The sequence below is a fragment of the Symsagittifera roscoffensis genome, chromosome 3 (assembly GCF_963678635.1).
Source record: "Symsagittifera roscoffensis chromosome 3, txSymRosc1.1, whole genome shotgun sequence".
Lineage (NCBI taxonomy): Eukaryota > Metazoa > Xenacoelomorpha > Acoela > Convolutidae > Symsagittifera > Symsagittifera roscoffensis.
Window position 1 is genome coordinate 72,734,124 of NC_087064.1, and position 18,817 is coordinate 72,752,940.

General features: G+C 36.1%; 1 protein-coding gene across 1 annotated transcript in view; it reads left to right on the top strand.

Annotated features, from left to right (window-relative positions):
• The window catches only part of LOC134842756 (glycerol-3-phosphate dehydrogenase, mitochondrial-like), a 43,443-nt gene extending 24,626 nt beyond the window's left edge, over positions 1-18,817 (top strand). The window contains exons 4-13 of the mRNA XM_063859236.1: positions 4,385-4,548; positions 4,847-4,996; positions 5,360-5,504; positions 7,146-7,339; positions 7,691-7,825; positions 8,570-8,733; positions 9,017-9,328; positions 9,776-9,964; positions 10,951-11,049; positions 18,204-18,817. Coding sequence (XP_063715306.1) covers positions 4,385-4,548; positions 4,847-4,996; positions 5,360-5,504; positions 7,146-7,339; positions 7,691-7,825; positions 8,570-8,733; positions 9,017-9,328; positions 9,776-9,964; positions 10,951-11,049; positions 18,204-18,305 — 1,654 coding nt within the window. The 3' untranslated portion in view covers positions 18,306-18,817. The remainder of the gene's footprint in view (positions 1-4,384; positions 4,549-4,846; positions 4,997-5,359; positions 5,505-7,145; positions 7,340-7,690; positions 7,826-8,569; positions 8,734-9,016; positions 9,329-9,775; positions 9,965-10,950; positions 11,050-18,203) is intronic.

The following is an 18,817-nucleotide window of genomic DNA, read 5'->3' on the forward strand; positions in this document are numbered from 1 at the left end:
GATGATCATGATTGAGTCTATGGGGTTGTTAGATAGATCATGATTGGGTCTATTGGGTTGTTAGATAGATCATGATTGCGTCTATGGGTTTTTTAGATGGATCATGATCGGGTAGTTGCAACTAGGGATACTATTTAATCATTTATTTATCAAAACATAATAAAACGTTAATTTAATTGATTGTGTAGTTTACCAATTTTAAACTGAATAAATGTTTCAAAATTTTATACAGAATTGATTTTCAAATTTACTGCTTTCTTGGGGAGGAGATTGTATGGTTGATTCCATTAAATTTTTCGAAAGTGAAAGAGCTTTACGGGGTGTAACTTTCTCTATGAAACTGGTCTTTTGCTGTCTTTTAAAATAAAAGTGTTTTCTGTTTTTTTCTTGTACAATATTTTTGCACAAAAACAATTGCCAGTTATATGTAAACTGCGTTTAATTCTAATTTTTCTTCGATTGAAATGATAGAGGCGCTGATTAAAAGATTTAAAATAGCAATATTCAATTTAAAAAATGTTTGTGTCAAGTAGACGGATTTGATCTAGAGAGCATTTATTAACCAATAGGACAAATAAAGTGAGCGAATTTTGGCGAAAAACTAGTTAGACAACAAATTGCTTAACACTAGCTGTCTGTTTTAATTTGCTCGAAAATGAGCCCAACGGGTATAGTCCCTTAAGTTTAAACAAAAGGGTATCTATTTAATCGATGATTGAAAGCTTCTGGCTAACAAATTCCTACTAATTTTTTGACTGAATATTTCACGTTGTTGTTGTTGTAAGTTGACCGATGAGGTGCGTCATGTAAGCGAGGCCTGCGTTTGAAGAACTTCGCTACTTCGGCCGGCTAGAGCCAGTAGTCTTGGTGAGTTGAGCCAAGTTTTGGGACAGTTTGAGTTATCTAACTGTGAGGCGTGGGTCAGTTAAATGCGTGATTATAATATTGGGAATTAGATAATTGTAGCGAGATGTTTGGGCTGCTGGTTACAAGAAAGGGAAGTGTTTAGTAATTAGAGCAGTGTGAGTAGAAGAGATCTCGATAATGGTCTTTGACACGCGCGAGTCCACAACATTTAAAGCGGATCCACCTGCAAATGTTACACCACGTGATCTTTTCGTTTTGCTTAATTGCTGTGGAACTTGGGAGCAAGAATAGAGACCTGGGTCGGGAAAATTGCCGGAACGGCGGAGAAGAGTGAGGATAATTAGACAAAATAGTCCGGACGGCTTCAGACGCTCCAAACCAAAAAACGTGGGCTTTGCAAGCAATCAGCGTTCCCTGTACATTTAGTGAGTGAAGTTGAGCTATTTGAAGACAGATATGAGGTTGTTGTTTCCGCCACTTGGAGATGGGACATCTGCAGCCAAATATTTTGTTTAATATTTTGTGCTGGTTGTTGCCGTTGCAATTAATTGAAGAAACAAGCTTGTTCTGTTTTTTTTTTTTCATCTTTGTCTTTTAATCGACAAGGAAGTTCACTGTCTTGATCAGAAATGTCTCCTAACTAACCAATAGAAACAATGTAAGGATGGTGTTGATGTAGGCTTCACTCTCCTTTTTTTATAGCTGTTCAAATTGTGCATAAAGATAGGCACAGCTGTCCATTTAATGCTCAACTATAAAAAATGACCTGTAATAAAACTAAATGGTAGTAATTGAGTTAAAATGCAAAACCTATGATAAGTTTATCTGCAAATAGGAAATGTTCAGACCAGTTTTTCTCAAAACAGACAAACTTTCAGATATTAACTTTTATCGAAGCGGAAGAATGATCGGTTGCGTTTTAGATGTTTTCTTTGTGGAAAATTAATTGTTCCGAGCGAAAGAAATTATTGATCCAGAGCCAAATAATGCTCTTTAGTATGGCTTTCTCAGTATTGAGAGAAGTAGTTAATCATCCAAAGCGGTTAAGTTTATTCAGTTCGACTGTTTAATTATTGTTCATGGAACAGAGTTCCAGGACATAGAAGCCGTTACTCATTAATGTCGTTTTTATTTAAAAAAAAGTACGGGGTTGACAAATCCTGGATAATCCCCCAAAGCGTTTTAGTTTTGAACTCAAATTCAATCATTTAGGCTATTGATCTTGCGTTTTTCTCAAATTTTAGCACAAAATAAGGAATTGAATAAGTTATTCATTAACAAAATATAAAAGTGTTGTTATCTTTTATATAGATTTATGATATCAGATGTAATTTGCTTTTGGGCTGAGTAATTTACAATTCCTCCTTATGTTGATCAAAATTATACGATGGGATAAGCAAGAGGCTCAGCTTTTCCGAGAAAAACTAAGAGCCCAAAAATCGAAACTGATTGCTGTTATTGAATATTTTTCAACAACCAATGACCAAATACTGCCTTTTAAACAACAATTTTTTGTTTCGACCCTATAGGAAAGATCTTACTAAACAAAATGTCTAAGATATGGCAGAATTTCAGCCCTGATTTAGCAGAGATAGCGACGAAATGTTAGAAAAAGTTGATATCTGTTAGATTGGTTGAATATTGAAATTTGTGGCTTCGTTATCACGTAACTGCAGGCTAAATGTGTAAGTAATTTAGTATCGTTATCCTTTCTAATAGCGCTCCTTGAAAGCGCTCCTTTTTGTTCCGATCATTGTAAGACCTTTTTTATGCAAACTCTGAAGGTCCAACTGATATATCACATAGAAGCCATTTCATTCGGGCTTAGACCTGCAATTAAATCTGGATCAGAAAAAACGGTATCATGTCTTCGCTAATTACAGTAAAACTGTAAAGTTTAAAAACACATCACCCTTGCGATAAGCACGGGTATTGCAATTGGGTACTAGCCTTTTTTTCTTCTTAACAACTTTGTCCACAGGACTCATTGGGCTCTTGGTGGTACCTTGGTTCATTATGAATTCAAATTTTGTAGTGCATCTTGCACACTTAGCCTGGCGGTAACGAATACGCCTGGGACGCCAAAGGGTCTGGGTTCGAATCTCACGAGGACCAGTTTTTTTTTTGCAAACGGTAAATATTCCGGTTCAAAAAAATTTCGAACTAAAATTTGTCTGCTCATGTTTTGTCGGCTTAGTTGCAACATCTGAGAATCGTTTATTTTAGCTGTAAACAATTTTGCTGCAGTTATCTTTAGCATTTCAAAAATACAGCTGAATCGAAATTTACTTTTCACATTGGTTGTAATTTTACCAGCTCGATTTTTTAAAGTTTCCTTTTTTTCGTTTTGTCTTACTTATCGGGTTGATAATTTTCGGCCTAATCAATATCGACTTAGTGGCCTTTCATTGGGTCTCTTTACGACAGAAAATTTTTTGTGCGTGTGCTTGTGCTCTGAAGGGAAAAAGGACTTCACATTTTGTTGATAAGTTTAGAATTTTTTAAATTTTCTTTTCGGCATGAAGGGTTTCTGCTCAGGTTTTTTCGGCTTTGTTACTGCTTCTAATTATAAATTCAAATGCGATCACCCATCCGGCGCATCTGACATAAAGGTAAAACAACTGCTTGGGACGGCAAAGGCCCTTTTTTGCAAAATAGAGTTGTGCTTTTTCGGACTACCGTCCGTCTGTTTACTTTGTCGGCTTAGTTCCCGTAGGTCGATCGTTCAGCTTTATTCCAAGTTGTTGTATTCCCCATGCTTGAGACTACAAAGTCCGGGAGTTCGAGTCCAGTTGAGACCTGTTTTTCTTGAACTTAGAAAATTTGGCCTAATTTAGATTTTTGTCTGTCTGTTTATTTTTGTCTGCTTAGTTCCACAGAAAGGACTTTTTTTGAAAACTTGGCTTCTGTTTAGCGTTCACAAAGCTCTTCGTAAAGTTTCTAATGGTGCAGGCAATTTTGTTCCGAATATTTTGGTCTTTTGCTGCTATTTTTATTGACAAAATCGATTTTTTGAATTTTTCAATTTCCGTTTGATTTTAATCATAGTGATTCATATTTGTATCGCAAGTGGTGCGAAGTTCAACTTTGCCTCTGTGTTATCCTTGCGATCATCAATTTTTGACTCTTTATTTGAACTGTGAATTGTTAATTAATGACGCAAAACTTCCTGGACCCCACATAAAAAGGCAAGTTGATTCCCAAAAACTGTTACTTAATTTTTAACTTGTGTTTTCTTCTGAAATGTATTTCTTGTCGGAACGTTCTATCCTACCCTTCTTGTACTCCTACATTCTACTCTTGTGATATACTATACGTGTTCTGTTTCGGGCTGATGGCGTATGTACAGTAAATGGACGCAAATCTGTAAATGGGCGCAAATCTGCAAATTTTTGCTAAGATTGCACGTTTGGATGAAACTGTATTGATTTCAAAAACAGAGAAAAACAGGGCTATTGTCCTTGCAATCTGCAGTACAGTATATTCAGTTGTAGAATGAAATGCTTTGTTTTGATAGATACTGGCAGATACCCTACTACTACGCAGGAATCAAGGCCTATGACTTGGTCAGTGGGTCCAAGATCTTAAAGCCCAGCTACATCCTCTTCAAGAACAGGACCCTGGATGTCTTTCCTATGCTAAAAAAGGATAAGCTCAAGTGCGGCATCGTATACTACGACGGTATGTTTGTCCTTTTATTACTACGATTAATCAATTTGACAATTAGATTGATTTCATCCTCCACATTTTCTTGGATGATTTTTTGGAGTCGTACTAAAAATGTTCTTCACTTTTAGCCTAAATTGTTCGGCACTTCTTAGAATTATTTGAACCATCAAAACGTTTTTCTCGTCAAGCAATCTGTTCTCAAAAGCTTAATATATGAGCGCTCAAAGTTGGTTCAAAAATGGATGTCGTAAACTATTGTTTTTCTGCCGTGTTTTCTGTCAAATTTAGTACCCGTTGAATTGTTCTTCAGGCCAGCAGAATGATGCTCGAATGAATCTGTCTCTGATAGTAACAGCTATTAGGTATGGAACGCAGTGTGCCAACCACGCTAAGGTCACCCAACTCCTCAAGGACGAACAGGGAAAGGTCAGCGGGGCTGTTTGCAAGGACCTACTCACAGGTTAGGCAGAACAAAAGGAGCGTGAAAGGAAATTTCTGTTTTTACTGCAAAAACTTTTTTCTGGTGGACAAGAAGATTGCAGATTTACGTGTCATTATGAACGAAATGAAGGCGCTTGTTTAAATAGTTTTGATTTTTCAGGTTTAAATCTTGAAATTTGATCACGCTCAAGTTTTTATTTGAAGTTTCGTTCGATTTTTGATTTCTCTTCAAGTTCAATTAAAATTAATTTGCTAAATGGAAGGTAAATTACGCTCAACAAAAAATACGCTCTCCAACGCTTTTCAGGTTACTCAAGTTTACCGACACTAACTCTAGTTTGGCATAAAATATTATACATAACGATATGCTTTGGGTTTTTAGGAGAGGTATTCAAAGTGAAGGCGAAGTGTGTGGTGAATGCGACTGGGCCCTTCACTGACAGCATCCGCCAGATGGGCAGCGAGAAGAACAGACCCATCTGCCAGCCATCCTCTGGAGTACACATCATACTGCCAGACTACTACAGGTACAAAATATACATATATGCACCAAGTAATAGTATTAACAAACGCTTGTATGTTCATAACATGATGCAAACAGAATCACGACATCAGAGTCATAACACCTACATTAAAAGTTCCTGTAAAGACTTTTTTTAAATGAAGTACAGTTCATATCTGTATTGCAGTACAATTTTAGTACGGAACTTACTTCAATCCGAAGTCTTTATTTGATCTTAAGATCTTTATTCCGGTCAAGGCAAAAATGTCTTAACAGATTGTCTTGATGTTTTGATAAATAATTTTAATTTCTAGATTTTAATGATTAATGCCATATTTCAAACTACTCCTTTAAAGTTCTCCTCATAACTAATACCAACTCCTTTCCATCATAGTCCCCACGGAAAATTTAAATCCCCCTTATGTTGAAAACGTGTCAGTGTATAGTTTTCTATTAGGTAGGGGATAGGGATGGTACATAAGCGATCGAGAGTTACCAATTAACTAACGGAGCTCAATCTGGAAAAGTCTCAAAGTCATTTTTTTCGCTTCGGCGATGTCAACAAATATGATAGAGCAAATGAAGCTAACTTTATAGCTGCAAGAAAGTATTGAAAACGATTGAGAAATGTCTCTTAGTTTTTATTAATTATACCCATTTGCTCAGCATTCGTGATGCTTGGGACCCATCTCTCATACGTGCTTTAACAGGGGTCCTCTATCACTCTTGTATGGTATGAGGGGGGGGGGGGGGGAGGGGTTGAGGGCTGTAATGAATACAGACCTAGTCTCGAGAAGTTCAATCCTTTGATAGCTTGTATCAAAAAAACTTTCAATTTTTCTGATCCCGTCAAGCCATCAAACATCAAAACAATATGAATTAGTCCTAAACCTATCGCTTTAATAGTTAACTTAGAAAAAAAGTATTTTTTCGAATAATTTGAAAGTGAATTGATTCAAAGTTTCAACAAAGTATCATCACTTGAATAATTTGCTCCCAAACATTTTGCGAAGCTATCAAGATAAATTGAGTTGTTTCACGTTTCCAATGATTGCAAGCTTGCTTCAAAGAAATTATGAAAATCAGGCAATCAAAACAAGTTGATTTTTCGAAGTTGCTTAACTTGATAGCTTGCTATAAAAAACTTGCTTGCTATTTTTGAGAACAAATTTTCTGCGAATCCATTTAAGGCATTAGACAACTTGAAACATACCAGTTACAAAGATTGATAGCCTGCTTCAAAAATTTGAGTTTTAGAAAGGGGTGAAAATTTCATTGCTTAAATAGCTTGCTTCAGAAAAGGTTTATCATTTTTGCACACGAATGCAAGCTTTCGAAACAACTTGAAAGTTTTCAATGTTTCATTGCGTGATAATTTGCTTCAAAACATTTAGTTCTTTGTAAACCATTGCAAGCATCCTGGATTGTTCAAGTTTCCCTTGCTTTGCTTCAATATATGGCTTCAAAAACTCAGTTTTTTTGTGAACCTATTCGAGCCATCAAATTAAATTGAAATGAAATCAATGCACAGTTGATTTTCGTATTAAAATGAAACCGAATATCTTTTAGGTAAACGGACATAATGTTTTATAGAAGTTAGCGTGACAGTTGCATTTTTTTTTAGTTGAATGTTTGAATTTAAGTTTAGTTTGAATATGTTTTTTAGCCCTGAGAAGATGGGCCTGTTGGACCCTGAGACTAGTGACGGGAGAGTGATCTTCTTCCTGCCATGGGAGAACCACACTATCGCTGGCACCACTGATCTGCCCTGCGAACCCACCTTCAACCCCAAGCCATCAGAGGCAGAGATCTCGTTCATTCTGGATGAAGTGAGACACTACTTGTCCCCAGACGTACAAGGTACTTATAACATATGGCAACCAAGTCATCAACTACCTTGTTAAACCAATAAACCATATGAAATTTTCTGAACTACTACTCATGAGATCAAATAACTAATAAATGAGCGTTGAACACAGCCGTAAGCTTTTGATATGTTGCTATGCATCAGTCAAAAACTACCAAAACCCCGATGAAGGTATACAAAATGCCTACGCCTTATTAAATTAAATAGGATCAATATGAGGATTTAATAGAGATGATAGCCTAATAGTCGAATTCTGCCTCGACTGTTTTTGCATCGAAACGCTGAAGTTTCAAGTTCTGTTTTTGACTTGTTTTAATTTGTGCTTTGATTGGTGACTGTTGCAGTGAGAAGGGGAGACGTGCGTGCGGCGTGGAGTGGAATCCGACCTCTGGTCAAGGACCCCAGCAAGGGAGACACCCAGTCGCTGGCGAGGAACCACGTGGTCGAAGTGGACGACGCCAATCTAGTCACCATCGCAGGTGAGTCCTGTTACTGAACACATCTTAATAATGATATGAATCTAAAATATATAGAACTAGGTAGATAATTGAACAAGGAAGTGGGACCCTTATTCATTTGTTCTAATTAAGGTTTGGTTATAACGACTATATTAATAGCTTATCAAACGAATAGAAATGGCGCTCTTGAGTTTCGTATTATGATAAACATATATTTCAGATAAGTGATCGTACAATAAGATAGGTTATTTGATACATAAATTTTTCCTGTGAAAAGTAAATTATCTTCCGAGATGTTTGCTTCGCTAAATTAAGTTGGCGTGAAATATGAATTTTGAAAACGCAAATTTTGAACTTAATATTTTATTTCGAGCTCGCGTTTTTATTGAAAATGGAAATACGTTTGAAAAAGCTGAGACCAAGCGATAACTAGGAATTGTTCAACCTCTTTCCAATATAAGCTCTCCTTATGAGCTAGGTAAGGGGAGTTTTTCAACGATTTTTTCTGTGAAAGAAGGCGATAGTTCTGCTTTCGAGGTTCAAGTGAGAGTACGGATCTTTTTAACTAGCCCTCCTCGGGTACCTAATAACGAATATCCCCTATAAAGAAATAAATCAAATATAAGCATTTGAGAATTTTATACCTAGTAACGAATATCCCCCTTTTGCAAAAGGGGGTATATAGTTAAAAAGATATCCGAGAATACAACAAAAGAACTCAGCGATGATGATTATGATCCTAGGTTCCTGATAATGATTATGTAGGGGGCAAATGGACTACGTACAGGGCGATGGCCATGCACACTGTGGATGCGGCAGTGAAGGCGTGTGGGCTGCAGCCGAAGCTGAGTGAGAAGAGTCAGACAGACGGACTGTTTCTAGAGGGAGGGGAGGGCTGGTCGGCCAATTTCTACATCCGGCTCGTACAGGTCAGTTCAAAAGAGGAAGACGAGTTCGTTTTTCCCTGGAAATGAAATTTAACACATCAAACAGCCAGCCAAAATTGTTTAGAGTCAAAACTAGAGTATCTGAAACTTGACAGGTCCGAAGAAAATAATCTCGCTTATTGAAAAAACAGGTTGCTCGTTGAATTTTTTTCATGAAGCAATTACTGTAGTAGCATTCGTTATTTCGTATTGCAATGATTGACCTCCATTCACCTTGCATGAAAAGATTTGCATTCAAGCAAGGTGTACGTTGTTTGTTATTTAGGACTTTGGTCTGGACACTGAAGTTGCCCGTCACCTGTCAGAGACATACGGCACGAGGTCCATAGAGGTGGCCAAACTGGCCAAGGCCACAGGGCAGAGATGGCCTTTAGTGGGCAGACGTCTGGTGTCCAACTTCCCCTACATTGAGGCAGAGGTCACATATGCAATGAAGGAGTACGCCGAATCGGTCACTGATGTCTTAGCCAGGAGGACCAGAGTCGCTTTTCTCAATACGCAAAGTGCCCAGGAGGCCATCCCGATAATAGCTGATATGATGGCTAAAGAGAAGAAGTGGTCCAACGAGAGAAAGGCGGCAAGTTTTTTTTTTACACATCATACATTTAATAATGAATCTAGTGAGCAGTCTCAGCCGCTTTCCCTTGTAGCATCTTATACCGAATCGATTCCATATGAGCAACTTATCCAACATAACTTAACCAACTCAGCATGACAAAATAGTTAGGTTTTAAATAGATCGATAGTTTGATTTTGATGATGATGATTTTTTTCCCATTTGTTGATTGACCATTTCTTGAAAAAAAATGTTACGAAGTATTCTTGTGCAAGGGTTAGTGCTTCAGACATTCATAAGTATTTGACGAGATCCGCGTCTTGCTTGTGGCGTTAAATGAGCTGTTGAGGTATCGCTTTACTGTGGCTTAGATTTATGATTTGTCTGAATCAACTATCTTTTCTCGCATCTATAAATATGTTGTGCACTATAACCCTAATAATTGGCCTCTCTCTTCGATGATTACAGACGGAAGTGAAGAATGCACAGACGTTTGTGTATGAGCAGATGGGGGCCGAAGCGAGGAAGGAGTACCTGGCCAGTGTGCCTGTGAGTCTGACCTCAGAGGAGATCAGCAAGTACTCGAAATCATTCAACAGCATCGACAGGAAGAGGAAGGGATACATATCACTGCAGGACCTCAGACAGTTCTTCAAGGTACCATCTTTGTAAACATATCATACCACTTGGTAGCAGCCGCAGAAGTTCTAAAGAACTTCAGGTATTTAAACTTTTGAAGGCCCTAACTAACATTCGCTGCACTTCGCTCTGTGTAATAATTTCCAGTTGAATTAAAAATTAATCTATTGATTCAATGTTAAAAGCAAATGAGGATAGCCGGTTACTATGCAAGTAGCACAGAATGTTCCGACCAGTCTTAAAAAATTACAATGAAACTATTTTTGCAAATTCGGCGTGCGTGTGTGATAAAGGAATCTGAGCAAAAAAGTAGAGCTTAAGAATTTTCGTTCTTATTTAACATTTTTTTCCGAATGTTTCGAAATTTTTGATTCCTAAAATGAAGCTAAAAACTCCTAAACTAACTTCATTTGGGTAAAACTAAATTTTCAAGGCTCAAATTAAGCATAAATAGGCTAATGTAAGCATGCTCACTCGCACGAAATTAGACGAAAAATTTCAAACCGATTTTCTTGACACTGGAAGTTTTTTTTAATGTCGTTTGAATCACGACTGAAAACGCTTTAATATGATTTTTATGACTCAACCCAGTCCGATGATCATTTCTGGTAGCTGATTTTGCGTGGAAAGCTAAAAAAAACTAAAACAATCCCGAATACAAAGTTTTCCCCCCATTTTCAATTATCGAAGTTTTCAAAATATCGATCGAATCGCGATTGAAAAGATTTTTATGTGGTCGATCACTCGAACCTGTCTGACAATAACTTGTTGTACACAATTTTTCGTGGAAAATAGTTAAGTAAAAAACTAAAACACCCGAATAATAGTTTACTTACATCCTGGTCAGAACAAAATACAGTCTATTGTTCTGGCAGTCATGCGCACTTTGCCAGCTGTCAGATGGTTCTTTTTTCATGCAAGTTGATACTTGGCGGTAGCCAACCCGACATTCAAGAGTAGTTTATTAATAGTTATTAATAATTAATAAATAATGTTTGCATCAGGATCAAAATGAAGAGATCAGTGAGGGCACTCTGAGAGACATTCTGAACGATGTGGATGCAAATTCTAACGGACAACTGGAGCTGGAGGAGTTCCTGCAGGTAACACATGTTCGCTAAACCGAAACAAAAACAAACCATTTTTTGTTCTTTTTGTGCATGTGAAAAAATAATTAATTCAGAAAACTTATCTACTGTTTGTAGAATTTTACACTTTTTGATACAAATTAGTTTGTATTTTGCTAAAAGATTGTAAAGTTGCTCAAATAAATATTTTTAATTGGTGCTCATTAGTAGTGGCATGCTGTTAGAATGTTGTGTTTTTTTTATTAATGACAATGACAATTGGTGTTGGCTTGTCCATTAAATGTTTGCTGAGTGGATTTCAACATTGTAGATTGACCGAAAAATGTATAAGAGGCTCATAATTGGCGATTCGATTATCTGCTCGAAAACAAGATATTTTAGGGCGAGCTTTGAAAGCTTTGATTGGTTAAAGTTTTTGTTTTATTCGGGACTTCTGAAGTTTCCCGCCTATCAGTAATTTTTTGTTTTTCTCATTTTTGTTTACGTTCAATTCTCGTGAAATTTGGCTTGTGTATTTATTCTTTAATTACAAACACATAAACACAATTTATGTTTATAACGGGGCCTAGGAAATTAGACGATAAGCAAATTAGACGGATGCTACAAAAACGAAAATAGACGGAATTTATTTTTTACAGATTCGGCATTTTAGACGAAAGGGAAAGGGCCAACAAAAATTTTTCTTAATAGTCAAGTTTCACAAATACAAAAAGAACATAAATTGTCAATACCTATCAAAACAATTAGTTTAAATGAACATAAAATGTCAAATCTGAATATTACAGGAGAGTTTTGAATTGAATAAATTATGCATGATTGACTTGTAAAAATTTTGGCCACCGAAATTGAACTGTTGTCTACAAACAATTTTCTTTTTCTAACGCAATTTGTGTGCAAACAAAGTTAATTTCTCTCACTTTCGTCTATTTTCTCACAATTGCAGTTTTGCAAAAGCGTCTAATTTCCTTTTAAGTACCTCCGTCTAATTTGCTTATCGTCTAATTTCTCAACCCCCGTTTATAACTTATATTTACACCGTAAAACTGATTTCGATATCCGGGGGAAAACAGTAAAAAAGCCGGACTCCTCGTCCAAACATCTGATAAGTCAAACAGTCGAAAAATTTGGAGGGAAATTAAGCAAACATCCAAAAAAAAACAGCTTACTAGTGCAAAAAACGAAAACTTTTAAAACAAATGAAGCAAACATGCAAAATGAAGCAAGCATCCAAAAAAGCTTATTAGTGTAAAAAAAACGAAAACAATTTGTTTCTTTTGTTAAAAGGAAGTCAAGTTCCACTATCGAGCAGTACGTGTGTACCTGTCACCAAAAACGTAAATGACACCAAAACCCTAAGAAAAGCCTTTAGAACAATTTTGAGGTTGTTGAGGCGCCTTTAGAACAATTTTGAGGTTGTTCAGCGAAAAAAGGATGTCATAGTCAACCAGAACCGCCCCCCCTCAATTCTGGTTGCCTATGAGATCCTTTTTTCGCTGATCAACCTCAAAATTGTTCTAAAGGCGCCTTTGACGCCAGTCTGACTAATTTTGAGTGGGGAGCGCGCGCCAAAAAAAGCAGTTTTTTAGTCAAAATTTTCCAAAAAGTTCCTAAAAACGCTTTTTTGGCCTGTTTTTTGAAAAATTTGCTTGCGGCGCAAAAATTTTGTCACAAAATAGGGTCCTTATACTATTTTAGGAGAGCTCGGAAAATCAAATTGGTCAACCTGAAAAAAGGCCGGCAATTTTTTGCAGAATTTTTCGAAAAAGCGCCTCGCCCCCTAGAAAAATTTCTGCGCACGCCACTGGGGATAGTAAAACGGTTCCAACTAATTTGTATTCTAAAATATACCCTGAAGTCTTTCTTAATATAGGATTATGACGCCATTTTGTCATGCATATTATTATTTACTATTGTGGGAGTTCAGCTCTTAGGTATCGTGCAAACATCCGAAAAAATAATGTTGCAAACATCCGAAAATCAGCTTTACTAGGGCGAACATCCGACTTCATTTAAAAAGCAGGGCAAAGATCCGATTTCTACCGTTCGCTTAAAAATGCTGTAGTCTTCAAAGGAAGACGGATCGCCGCGGTCGCGCCAACGTGTTGCGAGCTTGTCAACAGAAGGAAATAGTTTATAGGAAAATAAGAGCTGGTTATCGCGGTGTCCTCCGTCGACCTTACACCGAGAGTGGGCTAAATTGGAATCGGATTCAACAAAAAGAAGCCATTATTATTTTTTATTTGTGTGCATGGGCTTTTTTCCAACTGTCTATTGGCTATGTTTACATAATTAGTGCAAAACTTCGGAGGTACTAGTTTACTTGTTTGGTGACAAAACTAGTTTAGATGATTGGTCCCGCCTATTTTATAAAAAGAAGAGCCAGCATGGGTTTCAAACCTACGCCTTGGGGTTTGAAAACCTGATTCGAACCCGCTATACTAACAATGCCCGTTTCAATAGCAATATAGAGAAATAAAAAAAGCGTACCACCTGCTGTACCTCGGTTTTTATTAGGGACCGCAGCATTTTTGAGGGACCAAACAAGTAAACTAGTACCAAGTTCGGATTTTTGACATAGCGGAAGTTTGACATGCTTGCCTTAGACCAGTTTGAATTACCGGATGTTTGCACAAAAAGAGCCAGATTTGGTCCTTTTGGCATGAGAATATCCCCCCTGTTGAGATAGTCGTGTTGTGTTGTGTTTTCTTATGTGTGTTGCACTTTTGCTCCACTGCTTTCAGTTCGTTTCGGTGGTTAAAAGCGGATCCTTTATGGGCAATCAACTGTCAGAAACCATCCTAAACATGGGCAAAGCGACCCCCCGGAACTCCACCGACAGAAGTGGGGGAGGGGTATAACAAACCCCATCGCCTGTTGAATGCCCACCAACTCGTAACACAAACTTAAACACCCCCTTGCACATTCGCTTTTGTGCTTGTGGGAATAATAAAGAGGTATTAGTATTGTTATAGTGATATTCCCGTCATTTTTCACAACAGTCTAATCATGTTGTTTGCACTTCTTTCTGTCGCATATATTTTCCTTGTAATTTCTGAATGTTTGAATATTTTGTGACGGTTAGTATTTAAAATTTTGTGACAGTTAAAACATAAATGAAACACTATAAATGGAAAGTGGAAACCTTATTGTATAATTTCTTGTTTCAAATTAATAGAAATTTGACCAGCGGAACGTCTTGATGATAAGAGGCTGCTAGTTTTCAAATACAAGTCGACCATTTCCTTGTATGGTTTCATTGCCCGTTTCTGTTTTGGCTATATTATCAGCTATATCAATTTATTGAAGGTGCATCTTTTGCGGCCTGTGTTTTATGTACAAGCAAATATGCATATCCCTGGCTGCTTGCTGTAAGGCATGTAACTCCTAAATAGCTGGTCGAAATATTCATCGGGGAAGTCGATGGTTGGTTTGAGCCTCACTATTATTCGTGTTTGGGGTTTCTGAATGTGAGGTGTTTCTCCTCACCGAAAATCAACAAGACTGCGCGTATAAGAGCAAAGTTCTGACTGTTTCCTCTGCCCTTTAATGTCTGAAGTAGTTTTGGTTAAATTTTAAATTAAATTTAAAGGGGAAATGGAGCTCTTTTCGGCTTCGCGGTTTTTAGTTTATTTTTTAGTCGTCATACCTGCGGTTCTTTGTTTTGAATCCCCACTAATATTAAGGAGAAGGGTTACATAAGAATATTTCATCTATCAGGAAGTTGGTTTGATAAGTTTTTTAGAGCTTAAAACTTCATAATTTTTTTCGGCTCCACTTTTTCGACTTACTTATTGTTGGCTTACTTATTTGATGGCAGGTTTTTGTTTCTGATATAACATGCTTTTGTTTACTTTACCTATGTTGAAGATATATGTTGGAACTATAGGTTATAAGTTTCTTTTTGCCTTATGGTCTCATCTGTCTTTTTGTAATATTCAGGCGCTATTTGCTCTTTTTGTTGGATTTTTATTTGCCTAAATTTCAAATCTGTTTGCTAGAAGCTCGCCCATCATACTAAAGTTTTCATCTATTTTCAAATAAAGCAGAGTTATTATTACACTGGCGAGCAGTATCTTAGTAAGAACCTTCTTTTTTCTAATCTAACTCAAAAATAAAAGTGTTTATTGAAAGTGAAAAGTGTTCACTTATTTGGTGGCACTTTTGCTCTAATCACGATCTGTAGCTTTAGAACTTTCATAGCATCTGTTCTCTGCTTTATATGTGACTAGTGTTTGTGATTTATTAAGCGTCCGGGGCTGAGTGGTTAATGTGTGAGATCTCTAGGTTGCAGATCGAATCCGAGACATAGCCGAGTTTTTACTAATTCGCGGCTTATTTCTACTTGTTCTTATTGCCCTTTATAGAGCTGCTTTTTGTGTTTGAGAAGCACAGCTAGTGTTCGATTCAAATTAACCTGCTAAATGTTGGATAAAGTGTGCTCTCCATTTACGAAAGCTTAAATAAAACGTGAACGACTTCTAGTTTCAAAATTGGATTTTATTTTTTGAAGATATCCCAGTGGAATAAAAAATTGCCTAGTGATCCACTTTTTCCAAATTAGGTTAGTTTTATCCAAAGTGTGCAATCATAAATTGTTTTTGAAATTCAAATAGCTTAAAGGTTATATCTTTTTTTCTTTAAATTTCGAAACTTGAAGTTTTTTTCAAAAAACAAGTCAATTTTTTTTCTATTTGTTTGCGTTCATGACAGTTTCCAACTGTCTGTTGGTTATTTTTTTTTGTTTCAATCACAAATTGTAACTGAAAATTGAAGAGCTGTTACCTGATATACTTTTTTTCTTCGAAGATTAAAAAATTTACGGTCATTTGAATCATTTTTTCGGCTTCATTGTTCTTTTACATTTTTCTAACCGTCGGTTGGCTATGTTTTTGCTTCTACGCGGACTGAATACTTATATCGTTTCTGTGGGGATCTCAATTTTTGAGAATTCCAGCTTGTTGTTTTATTCAAGTGCTGTCTGAATTTGCTACGTTGAGTTAACTGCTTTGAAAGATTCTCATCCTGATTGCTAAATGTTTCTTGTTTTTTTTTGTTTGCATGAGGATAATTTTTTGAGTGTAGCACGTATTTAAATTCTTAATTGGTATCTGAAAAGTCTTATGTTTTACTCACGCTCAAATTCGATCCTTCCTGGTTTGATTTCTGACATCTTTCTAAGGTCAATTCAAATACTAAAAGGAACCCAAACTTTTAATTTTTAGATTTCCTAGTGGAATAAGAAATTAACCATTGACCCTCTTTCATCTATTTCGGTTGGTTTCATAAAAAACTGTCAAACCTTAAAGGTCTTTGAATTTCCAAGAGCTTCAATTTTTTGCTCTTTTCTGTTCGATTTTCGCAAGTTGAATAATTCTGAAAAAATATCAGTTTTTTTTCGGTATCCTTGAGTTTGTTTGCACGTTTCCAATATTTCCAAACTTTTTGTTTCAGAAGAGCTTGAAGATGAGTTATAGCTTTTGAATATGATATACTTTTGAATCTGATAGATATCATAGCCCTGAGTGGAAATTTTGAAAGATTTTTTCTGCTACTATTATTATTTTTTGTAAAGCAATAGGGGTTTGAAAGGCTAATTTGGGACAGTTTTAGAGCGGTATGTGCTGTTGTATTAACGCGTGAGCGGCGAAATAATCTGTCTCAGAAGTCATTCCAAAGTGATCTAAGGCAGGGTTTTTTGTCTTACCAATGCATTACTTGGAATAAAAAGTGGTGGACTTTCAATAAAACTAAGTATTTTGAATAGTGCCTTATGAAAAGTCAAAACAAACGGTTTGGCGTGAAAAAAATGTGATTGGTTTTTCGTTTCAAGAGTGAATTTGATGTGAAACTATATCGTCTTAAGAAGTGCATATATACCTAAGTGCATCAATATTTTAAGACTGTTTCCTGAAAAAAAAAATTTAAAAAAATCAGCAAGACCTATATAAGAGTCATCACTACGTTCATTACTCTTAAAAAGAAAAAAATAACTTACAAGTAAGTATACCACTATAAAACTGAAAACACAATTTTCGATAGTTCTCTTTTTTTCACTTTTGTATTTGAAAAAAAAAGAATATCGTGGAATCTTCAGAATCATCTATGATTGTCACTGTTTACTAAAACTAACTCAACATGTAAAAACTGGATCACCGGGTAATTTTTTATTGAGCTGGAGGTTCCAGTTTTCCTAAATTGGATTTGTTTTTACCATAAAGTGGCAATCATAGATGGCTCTGGAAATTCCACGATATAGTTTTTTCAAATTAAAAAGTGAAAAAAGCGAACCATCGTAAATCGTGTTTTCAGCTTTATATATATGCTTACTTGAAAGATATTTTTTTCTTTTTAAAAGTAATGCACGTAGTGAAAATTCTTATATAGGTCTTGCTCATTTTTTGTTGTTTTTTAGGAAAAGTCTTAAAATAGTGATGCACTTAGGTATATATGCACTTTTTGAGTTCAATTGAAATTCATCTGCTGAAAAGGACGTAAATAGCACCCTCCAAATACGAATGTGGAAAAGGCGCGAAAAAATGTGAATGATTTCTAGTTTCGAAAGTGGAATTTAATAGAGATTTCCAGCGGAATAGCAACTTTACCTATTGATCCAGCTTTTTCTAGTTGGGTTCATGTTATCAAAAAAGCGCCAATCATAAAATGTTCTATAAATTCAAAGAGCTTAACGGGCATCTATTTTTTGCTTTGAAATTCAAAAGTTGAGATTTTCTTTAGCAAAAACAGTGTTTTTTATTATGTTAACTTGCGTTCATTACTTTTAATGTTTAATTAAGTGCACTTTTTTGGCTATCTGGTTAAATCACGTTGACTGAGGTAGTATCTCTACACTGAGGGACAAAATTAAGAGATTCAAATAACCGCGTCTCTAAACCCGTTTGTTTTCATAGCTTGTACAGCTTCAGTGTGTCGTGTTGTTAATGTACTCTTAAGGTTTCAATACAGATGTTTTTATCCGAATCTTCGACGAAATAAAATGAAAAATACCGGTTCAGAAGATTGTCACCTGGTGGAAGTTGTCAACTCAATGGCTCCCAGTTCTGGATTGACTGCTTTTGGAGCGGAAGTGTCTGGGGCGGAGATGACTGGGCCACCCAACTCAATGTATATTAGTGGATCATAAATATTCAACATAGATTATAATGTTTTAGCTGATGAGTTGCGTAAAGCGTGGAGATGTGCTGAGTTTGAAAGTGATTTCTCCACTTATCGAAAGCGTCAAGGCCAGAAATTTACCCAACAGAGACCAGTAGAAGACCCATATTTCACTCAGATTTCTCATAATGCGCCGATATAACAGCTACAAGAGGCACAACAACGAAACTTTACTAGTCTAACTAACCATTGAAGGTCCTTAGATTGGAGCGTAAATATGAAAAATTCTACTAATGTACTGACAAGTATTTTTGCAAGATTCATTCAACAATTTGTGCTTTTCGCCTAAATTTGAATTCGTACTACCATAATTTAGTCACAGTGGAAACCAATCATTAATTGTCAATTTTAATTTGTAGCATCAATTATTCAAAGCTCAACTTAAGTTTAACAATGTTTTTAATGGAGCGATGTTTAGTATTGCTTTGATCACTAATGTAAATTTGAAGCAATTTTAACCAAATTTTTTATATTTGCTAAAAGATGCTGGTCACATTTTGGAAACTAATATCTTAGAATATTTTGCATTCACTTTCACTGGCTGTTTTATAAATTACAAATTAAACCAAATTAGCGCTTCTGAAGCTAATAAATTATTTTCAACTTGAAA